At 31.7% G+C, this 13,129-nt stretch overlaps 1 protein-coding gene and 1 non-coding gene across 2 annotated transcripts; both read right to left on the reverse strand.

The window, feature by feature from the left end:
* Positions 1-758: 758 nt before the first annotated feature.
* Positions 759-10,534, reverse strand: LOC130817453 (probable LRR receptor-like serine/threonine-protein kinase At5g63710). The gene is made up of 11 exons (XM_057683162.1): positions 10,058-10,534; positions 9,063-9,191; positions 8,817-8,949; positions 8,595-8,666; positions 3,260-3,403; positions 3,067-3,132; positions 2,876-2,946; positions 2,653-2,796; positions 2,243-2,584; positions 1,771-2,165; positions 759-1,375 (listed from the first exon to the last, which is right to left on the reverse strand). Exons 1-11 carry the CDS (start codon positions 10,068-10,070, stop codon positions 1,058-1,060), a joined length of 1,827 nt encoding a protein of 608 aa, XP_057539145.1. The 5' UTR covers positions 10,071-10,534; the 3' UTR covers positions 759-1,057.
* A 1,150-nt stretch (positions 10,535-11,684) lies between these two features.
* On the reverse strand, positions 11,685-11,800 carry LOC130819586 (U5 spliceosomal RNA). The gene has a single exon (XR_009044625.1). It is a non-coding gene; the product is annotated as a U5 spliceosomal RNA (small nuclear RNA).
* Positions 11,801-13,129: the final 1,329 nt, after the last annotated feature.

Below are 13,129 nucleotides of genomic sequence, written 5' to 3' on the forward strand. Positions count from 1 at the left end.
TCTCCTGGCATTTTTGTGCTAGTGCTTCCACTTTTGTTAGGTCCCTCTTACAAATTCAATTTGCAATTTTCTCTTTGTTTCTCCCTTATTCTTTTCCATTTCCATGGAATTTTCAAATACAAAGGTTACAAGAGCATGGGTAGGCATTGATTTTGGGTTGGATGTTAGACGGGCCCACGGATATAGGTGGTCATAAGGTAGCTGCAATAGAAAGAGAGTAAAATTTTAAAAGTTTTGACAATGAGTATAGGACATGTTTTGGTGGTTATTATGGTGCTTGGCCAGGGTGGGTGTGACTTAGGAGGCTAATCGTGTTTGGAGGGGAAAGATATTTTAATTTCTTTTTAGTTTTAATTTAATCTAAATATAATTTTTTTTTCTTTTAATAAATTATTAAATTTTAGAATCAGAAAAAATATTGTTTAGGTCACAAGTCAGAAAACGCATTGCATGAAATCTATAATTAAAGTTTAGCACAACGAATAAATCAATTTAATATAAAGTACTAATTTAAGAAATTTTGACGATCAACAGCCCTAAGTCATCTTAATGAACCATAGATCGCTAGTATTAGAGGCATGATAGAAGTATTATTCATTTGTTTGTTATCCATCCAATTTTCATCCCACCTTTCTCATTTGTTCCGTATATATCGTCCAAATAAAGGAAGTTTCTTCCTTATAATTTTCTCCCCTTTAATTTCCCTCGTGCCTTTCTTTTCCCTGGTCTCCTTTACACCGAACAAGCATAAAAGACTATTCAAAACAAAAATAGATTAGGATAATTTTTAGTCATACAAATTTCATCTAGTGTAGCTTATAGCTATTGCAAATTTGTTACATGATCTTGGGTGCATCTATAGTTAAGCACACCCAAGGCTACGGTTCAACGCCCTTGTGGTTTCTATATGAATATTTCATACACCATACACAAACATGTCAAGTTTTCTATATATACTGTAGCCTATATTAAAAATTAGTTACAAAAAGATGAAGAAAAATGAGCTTAATTAGATGGTAATAAAATATTCAGAAAAAGAGAAGATAAAGGATACTTATCATCTGGCAGCTGATAGTTGCATTGCTTCTTGCTCGTCCATTGATTCATCCATCCAAGCAAGTCGGTGTGTCATGAGCGATAAATGCATTTCTTGGTTTCTTGCTTCTTCGAGCTTCTCCCACTCATTCCATCTCTCGGTTAAGCCTACTCCTTGCAGTATCTTCACCACTTCTGCCATCCTTGGACGATCTTCTGGTGCCGTTTGAGTGCATAGCAATGCTACCTGGACTATCATCTCCACTTCTTTGGGATCATACGATTTCAAGTTGCTGTCTACTATATCTTGAAGTCTTTGTTCTTTCAATAACTTCTTGATCTACAGAAGATTGCACAACACAGATTCACATTGATCAGTAACGGAAAACAACTGGGAAGTTCGATATGCAAGTGTATAAGAGCCTATGTTAGTGAAACTCTTTGTTTCGCCTCAATTACTTGTGTCTAAAACATGAAGTTTTGACTTTATCATGGACAAAATCATGGAAACTTTGACAAAATAACCAAGTTTGACACTTGGACACACATCTGAGTCTAACACAAGTACTCGAATTTGAATAACGTAGCTAAGAACCAGTCATTGAACATCTGATCCAGCCACCTCTCATACAGCCAATAATTTATTCATTCATTAACAATAAAAATCAGTTTTCTAGAATCTATTAATTTGATTATTTGATTTACATGAGAAGATCGGCGAAAATCAGAACTTACATGATCGACCAAAAGCACATCTTCTTCTTCTTCAAGACGGGAAAAGTCTATGGCTCGCTGACCTGTCACAAGTTCTAAAAGGGTTATACCATATCCAAACACATCAGTCTTTTCCGAGGATTTTCCAGTTGATAGATATTCAGGAGCAATATGACCCATAGTTCCTCGTACTTGAGTAGTAACATGGGTTAGTTTTGCATCGACCAGTCTTGCAAGCCCAAAATCCCCAATGATGGCTTCAAAATTTTCATCTAGAAGAATGTTTGCAGCCTTTAGATCACGGTGTATGATCTTAGGATTGCAATGTTCATGTAGATATTCAAGGCCATGCGCTGTCCCAAATGCTATCTTTTTCCGCTTTGGCCAGTCTAAACCTTCCTCGCCAGGCTTTAAATCTATCAAAAAAGAACAATTTCATGAGTACTGAACACAGAATACAAGGAAACGCCTGCAGAAAAGATCAATTCAACACCTCTTAAGCAATAAGCAACACTGATATTTTCCATGTATGGGTAAACAAGGATTCTCTCAGACGCGGTAATACAATATCCGATCAACTGCAAGAGATTCTTGTGAACTGCAACACTTATCAACTGGACCTCTCTCAGAAACGCAGCCTCTCCGCCTGGATTATGATAATCTGTTAGGCGCTTCACAGCCACCTTAGTGTTGTCCACCAGTTTACCCTTGTAAACCCTCCCAAAACCTCCTTGGCCAATGATGTTACTTTCACTAAAATTGCTTGTTGCAATCTGTATCTCACGCCATGAAAACCTTTTCACTTGTCCAAAGCAGATTTTGCACTCATCTTCCCCTAAAATTTTTCGAGAGTCAAATACTTCCTTTTCGAATAATTGTTGATAGGAAAGCGGCATAATATACCTGCAACATCTTCAAATACTTCCTTTTCGAATCTAAGTAGTTGATGTCGTCGATATGTGAAGGCAGCTCCCAATAACAAGAGGAAGAATGCACCACAACTACCAGCAATCATTATAAGTTTGACTTTTGATTTTCTGCTTGTAACTGGAAATATATTGTAACATTTAATAAAAAGGATTATGCTGAGATGGGCAAGAAAGAATGCCTTCTAATAAGAATATACCTCTAAGTGAAGAGCTAGAGTCACAAGGTTTCTGATATCTGGCACCACATTCAAGTCTTGTCCCTGTGAAACTGAATATAAACTGCATTAAATTGCGTGTGTAATCATTATCTTAAATGAGGCTGGAACATGTAGCAAGTTCGGTACATCTAAAAGACAAGAAAACATATAAAATCCCAAAAAGTAATTACTTGAATGTTCGAGCAGAAAAGAGTTGTGATGGAATTGCGCCACTCAAATCGTTTCCTGAAAGATCCCTGCGTAAAAAAAAACACCAACGGTGAGGATTGATTTTTCTTATGTTATCAATTAGCAATTTTATGTAGATTGTGGTATAGACTATAAGAAAATAAGTTATTACTAGAAAAGAGAGGTGGGGATTACAGATGCATAAGATCGGAGAATTGTGCCCAAGTACTTGGTATTGAACCACTAAAGTTATTATTGGATAAATCCAGATTCTGTAAGTTCACCAAGCTGCTCAAACAATCAGGTAAATTACCTGAAAGATTATTATCCCGCAATTCCCTGCACCATCAAATGCAATTGTAATTTCCATGACATAACTGCCCTAAAGCAGGAAGTTATAGGAAAATCAGAGATGAGAACAAGCATTCCTCATTTACTACCAGAATTTTAATTTCCATCAACCAGAGTTTCTTCAAGGGCTGTGCTCAGTTACATCGAACGTTCACATTTGTTTTATCAGTCTAGGTAGTGTGCTACTTTAAGGTATTTAGTTCTCTTTTAAGGTATTTAATTCAATGATAAACTTTCCTTGAGATAGAGATGACTAGTTATAAATATAATACATTTCAATCATACCTATTTTGACGCTTTAGGTACTCACTTATAAAGGTGGCACGAATCCAATATGAACAACGTTTAAGTAGACATAAGTCATTTATAATTATCCAAAAAAAGTAATTCACAAAAAAGACTCAAAATCAGAAATTCTTAAAAGCAAAGTTCAGTTGAAGAGACTGCAAGTCATTGGAAAGGAACAATTATGCATCTTCCTAGTATTACCTTTGAGCCTTTTCTCTAAGCAACAAAAGAATAGACCGAGACCAGCAATAACAACTTTTATATCATTTAATGTGCCTAATGTACTACCTTCATCCGTTGTTGATTTGCATACCAATGATATTCTTAAGAATCGGTTCTCCAATAAGAATGGTTCTGAAAGGAGAGGTAAAAGCCTCACTCAAGGATCACTAATAAAGGTTGAAGGAAGGTTTATGATGTATCAATGTGTAGGAACCAAGTTAGTGATAAAAAACAATAATAAAGTAAATAATCAAGACAATTATTAAGGTGGTTCACTAATCTTGGACTACATCCACCTTCTAGCCTAGGATTATATTAATGTGTTTAAAGGACAGAATACAAAACTTGAAGGAAATACAATGGAGATAAGTATGGGAAAGAGAGGAGCTAATTGGGAAGAAAATATGAGCAAGAAGGTAACTCTTGGATGTGAGACTCTTGGTGCACCTATTACATTATTGAGTATATATGAGTATATATAAGGAAATAAGGTGTGTAACAAATGAGGCAGCAATAACTCACAAAGCACCAGCAGCAGAATCGAAAAAACAGAAGCACAGGTCAGTTCGACCCTTGCTCGACCTTGGCTCGACCAGCTAAAGGTATACTCAGACATATGGGGTAGACTACTCAGAAAATTTTTCCCGGTATCCAAGATTGATACAATTAGAGTCCTATTCTTAGTAGCTGCAAATAAAGATTGGTCGTTATACCAGTTTGATGTAAAAAAATGCTTTCCTCCATGGTGAAATTGAAAAAGTCTATATGAAAGCACCACCGAGGTTCTTAGATTAGTATGGATCAGGAGAGGGGTGTAAACTCAAGAAAGCATTGTATGGCTTGAAACAATCTCCGAAAGAATGGTTTGATAGGTTTACTACAGCAATGAAGACATTTGGTTACGAGCAAACTAACTCTAATCACACTTTGTTCTTGAAGAAAGAGAAAGGAAGGATTACCTGCTTGATAATCTATGTTGACGATATAGTCATCACTGGGAACAATAACGAAGAGATTAGTGACCTGAAGAAGTTGTTTATAGAGTTCGAAATGAAAGACCTAGGAAATCTGAAATATTTCCTTGGGGATTGAAGTTTTAAGGTCAAGACGAGGAATCTTCATCAATCAGAAGAAGTACATACTTGATCTCCTAGTAGAGACTAGGATGCTTAATGTAAGCCAGCTGAAACACCAATTGTAGCAAAGCATAGGCTTCAGATAGTACAAGATGGAGAATTAGCCGATAAAGAACAGTATCGGAAGTTGGTAGGAAAACTCATCTACCTATCCCATACTAGACCCAATAGCCAAAGGAATAACAGAGATTTTATGGCTTAAGAAACTCTTGTGTGAATTGAACTTCCCACCAAAGGAAGCTTGTAAATTATTCTGTGATAATCAAGCAGTCATCAACATCTTAGAGAACCTAGTTCAACATGATCGAACAAAGCTTGTAGACATAGACAGACATTTCATAAAGGAGAAACTTGAGAAGCAAGTCATCAGTCTTCCATCTGTGCTATGCAAAGATCAACTAGTTGATATTCTCAAAAAAGACGGTCACACCTGAAGCTTTTGAAGATACTTTGTGTAAGTTAGGTATCGATGATCCGACGACCTAACTTGAGGGGGAGTGTAGGAAAGAACGTATTTTATGGAATTAGAATAAAAATTATAATTATATTATTCTGTTTCTTATTCTGATTTTATTTTTGTTACCATAATTAGTTTCCTAAATTGTATATTTATAGGAGCTTTGTAATTCAGTCAAGATATACAAAAACGAGTATTCACTCGAATCCTTTATTCCACTATTTTAATTTTATCGAGTCAAATTCACTTTTAATGACCTCTTTCCAAAAACTATCACCAACCACCCTCATAGCCTCCTCAAATGTCCAAGGGTTCTCTTTTGTAATGAATGCATAAACAATGTCCATGTATTGACCTTGAAGTCTTTGTGTAACACTCAGTGGAAAAGTGGGATAAAAAGTGTTAAAACTAATAGATTTCAAAATCCTCAAATAAAAAAGGCTTAGTTGAAATTATATGGATCTTGTGAAGATGCAAAATTAACAATTGAATAAGCTTAGAGATTGGCTAATGCACTTAATAATTTTGAGTTTTTTCATGGTAAGATGATTTGGTACGATATTTTATTTGTCGTGAATATGATAAGTAAGATATTGCAATCCACGCCAATTTGCATTGACTCTTCCATGCAAGAAGAAAGAGGCATAATGTTATCTTTTGAAAAGTATAAAGAAGAAGACTTTGCTACTAGTTTTAGAGATTGCTTAAATTATAAAGCGTTGCACTTAAAATGGGTGTAGAGCCTAATTATTTTGCAAAACGTCGTACTATTAGAAAGAGACGGTTTGATGAAATTTTAGAGGATCCTAAAATTCAATCAACAAATGATATGTTTAGAAATGATTGCCTCTTCTATAGAAACCAAATTTGATCAATTGAAGGCATTTGAAATATTTTTGGGATTTTTGTTTGATTCCACTAGGTTTAAACTATTAAATGATAATGAATTAAGATTTTTTTGCTATTCTTCACTCCACATTTTCTCATGAGGATTTGTCTAATGTTGATTTTTTAATGCTTTTTATTATGAATAAGTGTTGAAAATGACTTTCCCGATGAATCAACTAATTGTTTCCCAAATGTCTTAGTTACTTATAAAATTTTTTAAACTTTCCTTATAAATGTGGCATCAGTTAAAAGAAGTTTTTTCAAAGCTAAAACTCATAAAACTTATTTGAGGTCATCAATATTGCAAGAAAGGATGAATGATTTGAAATTATTATCATTAAAGAAAGAGTTAATAGCAGAAATTAGTGCATATGTTATTATTGATGATTTTGCTTCACGAAGTATAAACCACTTTTGATGATTTTTTTATTTGTTTTGTCGGTGCTGATAAGGAGCTATTTTATGAGGAGATTTCTCCATGTTCGTTAGAAAACGCTTTTTATGATTTTTTTTTTAAGACGTGTAATATTCTATATTTTTTATTCTTTAATTATATTTTAGAAATATTACAAGAGGGTCCTCATTGTTTATTTTTCTTGGGCCTACAAAATGTCATAAACGACACTTACCATTTTTCAAATCTTTCTTATATAGAGTCGCCCAACAAATTTGTATAAAACTGCACATTTGTTATAACCTCCATCCCTAAATAAAGTTTCTTTTAGGCTTGGGCAAAGATAGCCATAACTTTAGAAGGGAGGTGTAGGTATTTGTAGTGTTCTTTTTTTTAAAGTTAGGTTTTTGAAGTGCTTAGTGTCAAAGTAAGTGAGAAAATTGATTGAAAATAAAGTTATAGGGGCAAAGATCAAATGAATAAGGAAGGGAGTGTGTATGTGGGGCAAAGATCAAATAGAGTTGTCCACATCATATAGATTGGGTGGACTAAATTTCTATATTGGGTAACAAGAATTTCCATTTGTACACAGACTGAAATTGGAATGGAATACAGGACCATTATATGTGGACAATAGCAAGAAGCTACTTTTCCCAAAAAAAAGTTTCACAAAAGAAATTTCTTTAGATTGCCAGGCTACCTGCTTCAATGTAAGATATTTAGAGTATGAAAAATTAGGTTCCTAATTCCTAATTTAAGAAAAAGATATTCAAACCCTTGTGATTCAGCATATCATAGTAGAAGCAGAAAGGGAACTCAAATCTTCATCTATCAATGTTTTCCTTCACTGAATACATATCTGTCCTCATGAGTTTGCCCAATATACTTTTTTGGCCTCCTTTTGAGTTATCCCTACTACCCCTTTAGGAAGGTGGCCCTACCAATACTAAAGTTGACAATGTAACAATCCACTTGAAAAGTAGTGTTCTTGTCAAGGAAAGACAGTGTCCATAACTCCATAATTCACAATTTTCAGTTGGTCTTAAGAGGTATCACCCTCTTGCAGAAAGAGTGATAAGCATGGTCATTAAAATCACGATTCTAATATACGATTCTACGGTTTTACAATTATCTAAAAATACGTGAGCGATTCGAATGGTTGGTAGAATTGCAAGTTAGTAGAATCTTACGATTCTAATTAAAATAAAATTTGTAGTTGTAGAATCATAACACGATTTTACGATCCTAAGATTTAACGATTCGTCTCTACAAATTTATTCTTAATTTTTAAAATTTTTCTTATGTACCATCTTTCATTATTTTTTCTTACAATTTAACGATCCATTATCATAATTTTTAAAAAATAAATTTCTTTATCGGTATGAAGATTTAAACTAATTATTAAACATATTTTTCTATTTCACTCTTAAAAATGAAGTGAATGAAACTTTAATTAATAAACTTAAACTTTTGAGGTAAACAATTATGATTAGATAGCAAATTTAATTTTATTGTAGAATGTTACAATTCTACGATTCGATTTTGCCGATTCTATAAGTCTCAACGATTTCAATTCCCGATTTTAACAACTTTGGTGATAAGGATCCATTTGGGTTTAAATTGAATGAACAAAATAAAGCATCTGCCCACTTCTGGTGAAATATTAGCCTAATCTATCTAAATACTCGAGCAACTATTTCAGTATGGAATGCTTGTTAAATTTGTTATTACTAATGCAGCTCAACAATATGATGAATATGAATATGAATATAAATGCGAAGTAACATTCCTTACAAGCTATTAAGGAACTTGAGCTTGCACATAGCAGCAGAAACAGTCCCAGAAAATCCAAGAGAACAAAGGCTTCTGCATAAATGAGTACAAGGTCAAGAATACCTTGTGTTAGTAAGCTGACAAATGAGAACGAAATAAGAATTAAACTACTAAAGATCATACAAATTGAATATATTCCATTGTAAAAAATCAACTCCCGGGAAGCTAAGAAAGAACACTTACAGGTATTTGACATGTCCGTTCAAGCATGTTACGTGAGACCATCCTGAACAAGGACTCACATAGTATATATTCCAATCTTTAATCCTATTGTTCGTGTCATTCAAAGCCTTCCAGAAATCAATCAAAGCTTCACCTAACAATTGACAGAAGCTTAGCAGGACATCCAATGGCTTATATGGTAACATATCTATTGCTCCAAACACCCTATTTGTAGTTTCTAAAGACATAAAAAGTTACAGAAATTACCTTCAACATCTGGAGCGGAGATTGAAGTCCCATTTCTTAGCAGCATGATGAATAAGAACCAGTTTAGAATTACCCTTGCCAAAATGTGTTCAGAAGATTTAAAATAGAACGAAAAACTCTCTCTTTTGTCTGAAAAAACAAGCAAGCAGAACTTTTCAGCTTCATTAGGTCATTATAAGTACAAAGTAGGATCATTTTATATGAAGACTTAGACAAAAATAATGCAGAATTTACCGCGCCATTTCAATGTGTGGCACAATAACACAAGATTTGAGATATGACCTCATTCATTGTTTTATTTTGTTATCCTATTTCTATTAAGTGGCTCCCACCTAAGTAGATTTAAAAGACCGAATGTAAATAACCTTATACTTGATAACACTATGTTTGGATAATAACTATGAAGAGAAATGAATGAAACAAAAGGTGAAGGGAATGGAAAAGAAGAGAAATGCTAGAAAAACAATTTTATTTGCTCAGGAGGGATGAAGGGAAATAATAGAGATGTGAGATTTTCTTTCGAATGTTTCCAACTATGGATGAGAAATTGAAAACTTAATAAAAAATTATTATTCTAATTTTTTCAATCCCTTCCCTACAAAGTTCACTTTTATTTTGTTATTTAAATAAGAGATTTTTTATCCCTCTAAATCCCCCCTCTTCCTTTTCCTTCACTTCCTTCCACCAAACATATCTTTAATAACAAACATTAGCAATAGCTTTACATAAATAAAAGGTGATAAAATAAAAAATAACAAGAACAATGTAAAGGCTAAATTATAGTCTGCTTCAAAAACTTTACTTTACTATCAGTAGGATCATCATCTCATCCACTAATATGATAGAAATGATTAGTTATAACCAATATTTTGTTACTATAAAATAAACACATAATAAAAACACAAACACAAGCCTACTTATCAAATTTTCAGACATAAGGACAAACAAACAAAACCAGAAGAGACACACAACATATTAAAAGGAAAAATTCTTACTTGGTTGCGCCATGACTCCTGCACCCTTTCACCAAACAACAGGAGAAGAAAACAGAAGAAGAAATAGGCAAACATGATCAAGAATAAGTGAATATCAGAATTATGATGATGTAAATGATTATGTGATAGTGCAAGGGACCCACATGTCATACCAAAATCAAATCAATAAAAATTAATATATTTAAAAAGAAAAAGGAAGAAAAAGATTATCTCTTTTAGAAATGGAAGAAAAAGATGAAATTATACAAGTGTTTGTGCTAAATGCCTATCTGGGATAATGGAAAGTCAGTCTAAGAGAGAGTGGGAGAAGGAGACATATCAATTACTACCTCTATTCCGTTTTAGTCTCAAGATAAGGAACTTTGCATAATATTTAAGAAACATCTTTTTCAAAGCAAAATGATAATTTAACCCATTTCATATGGGTAAGGTGATAATTATATGTAGGGAAAGGAATAAAGTAGGAATAAATTAGAAAATTGTATAATTACTTTTTGTCAAAAAAAAAAGTAATATTGCAAGTAATATAAAGATCCAAAAATAGAAAGTGTTGTAAGTAAATTGGAAAGGGAGGAATTATGATAGATGTAATGTAAACAAACACTTCGGAAATAGTATTACTATTTGGGGTTTTGTGGTGGGCAAGAATATTAATAAGTGAATATGAAACCCACTCAACAAAATGCTGTCTTTACTTTAAATTTCTTTATTAGTGTAGTCTTATTCTGAGTGCATATATTGTTGTTGAGCTTCCCTTTTACACATCTTTTTTCTCTCTGATGTTTCTCATCCTAATCTGCTTTGCATTTAAAATGTTTAAGCACTGATGACAAACTGCTTTGCTTTGTTCACATACATTCAATCATGTTTCTTTATTGGATAAAGTCAACATTTTTAGTACAAACTAATGTCACCGATTGGTGATCTGCATTGCAATACAGGCACAGCTCTCATAGCAACTGCCAACTGCTCAATAACTGTTGTTGATTTGAATAAGGAAAATTTGATCCTATTAAAGACTAAAGAGGTGTAATAGAGGCAGAGACCAGTTCTAACACTCCATTAGAGCATTCTTAACAATGATTTTTTTTAAGTTTATTTGGAAAAACTTTAACTTTGCCTTCTTACAACGTACTAAAATAGGTTGACCTTACAAAAAATTGCCCCAAACAGTCATGTGATGACTAGAGGTGTTCATTCGGTTGATCAGGTCGGTTTCGGATGGGTGTTATTCGGTTCGGTTGCATTTCGGATCGGTTATTTTTCGTCTGTGTGTTACAACGGGTCACACTCGGGTCGAGTCAGTTAGTCACGGTCCGGTTAGAGATCGGTTATTCAAGCTATCGGGTTAGCATCAATTCGGTGTCGGTTCAATTTTTTCGGGTACAGATCGGGTTCGAGCTTTATTTTCCGAGTAGATATCGGTTACGGATAACTATTGATCGGGTCAATATCGAAATAAGTTAATAGTCAGGTTTTTAATTAATGTATGCTCATTTACTTACAAAAAATAATTACCGATTGTTTTATGAGATATAGCAGATCGGATCAACTTGCTAATGACCCATTTAACCTACTTTTTTTTTAGGTCATTAAATTCATATATTTCAGGTCATTTTGACCCATTTAACCTTAATTAAAGGCTTCCTCCAAAAATAAACGTATGCCACTTAATGCAGCGAGCACACGGTATTCTTTAGTAAAAGGCGAAAGAATAGTTCGCTTTGTGCTCACGGCGTGGCTGCGTAAGTTGGTATGAGATCTGTGGAAGTGATTTAAAGGATTTTTCTTTTATTAGTATCTTTCATAGCCGATGTGGGACAACTTCCTTTGTTATTGAAAGTCACCTTCAGCTGCCAAATCCCTTAGCCGATGTGGGACAACTTCCTTTCTTATTGAAAGTCATCTTCAGCTGACAAATCCCTCAATACATGGTAATTGGTATTATCTTAGTTTTACGAAGTATTTGGCAAATGTTGATCCGTCTTAAATTTAATAAATGGGTTAAACAGGTTTTTTTCGGGTTAAAATATTCAACCTGAACCTAACCCATTTAATTAATTGAGTCAAAAATCTAAACCCAAACCCGCTAATTTTGAGTCGGTTTTAGATCAGGTTAGCAAGTCGAGTCAGCTTTTCCCAGCCCTAATAGGCAGATCAATTTAATTCAATTAGTTTATATATATATATATATATATATATATATATATATATATATATATATATATATATATATATATATATATATATATACATATATATATATATATATACATATATATATATATATATACATATATATATATATATACATATATATATATATATACATATATATATATATATATACATATATATATATATATATACATATATATATATATATATACATATATATATATATATATACATATATATATATATATATATATATATATATATATATATATATATATATATACATATATATATATATATATACATATATATATATATATATATATATATATATATATGTATATATATATATATATACATATATATATATATATACATATATATATATATATATATACATATATATATATATATACATATATATATATATATATATATATATATATATATATATATATATATATATATATATATATATATACATATATATATATATATATATATACATATATATATATATATATATATATATATATATATATACATATATATATATATATATACATATATATATATATATATATATATATATATACATATATATATATATATATATATATATATATATATATATATATATATATATATATATATATATATATATATATATATATATATATATATATATACATATACATATATATATACATATACATATATATATACATATACATATATATATACATATACATATATATATACATATATATATACATATATATATATATATATATATATATATATATATATATATATATATATATATATATATATATATATATATATATATATATATATATATATATATATATATATATATATATATACACATAC

The sequence above is a fragment of the Amaranthus tricolor genome, chromosome 7 (assembly GCF_026212465.1).
Source record: "Amaranthus tricolor cultivar Red isolate AtriRed21 chromosome 7, ASM2621246v1, whole genome shotgun sequence".
NCBI classification, from domain to species: Eukaryota; Viridiplantae; Streptophyta; class Magnoliopsida; order Caryophyllales; family Amaranthaceae; genus Amaranthus; species Amaranthus tricolor.

Coding starts and splice junctions, on each gene's coding strand:
- LOC130817453 (XM_057683162.1), bottom strand. Junction 8,950..9,062: donor CTCCGCTCCAGATGTTGAAG/GTAATTTCTGTA, acceptor GTCAATTGTTAG/GTGAAGCTTTGATTGATTTC. Junction 2,797..2,875: donor CTCTAGCTCTTCACTTAGAG/GTATATTCTTAT, acceptor ATATATTTCCAG/TTACAAGCAGAAAATCAAAA.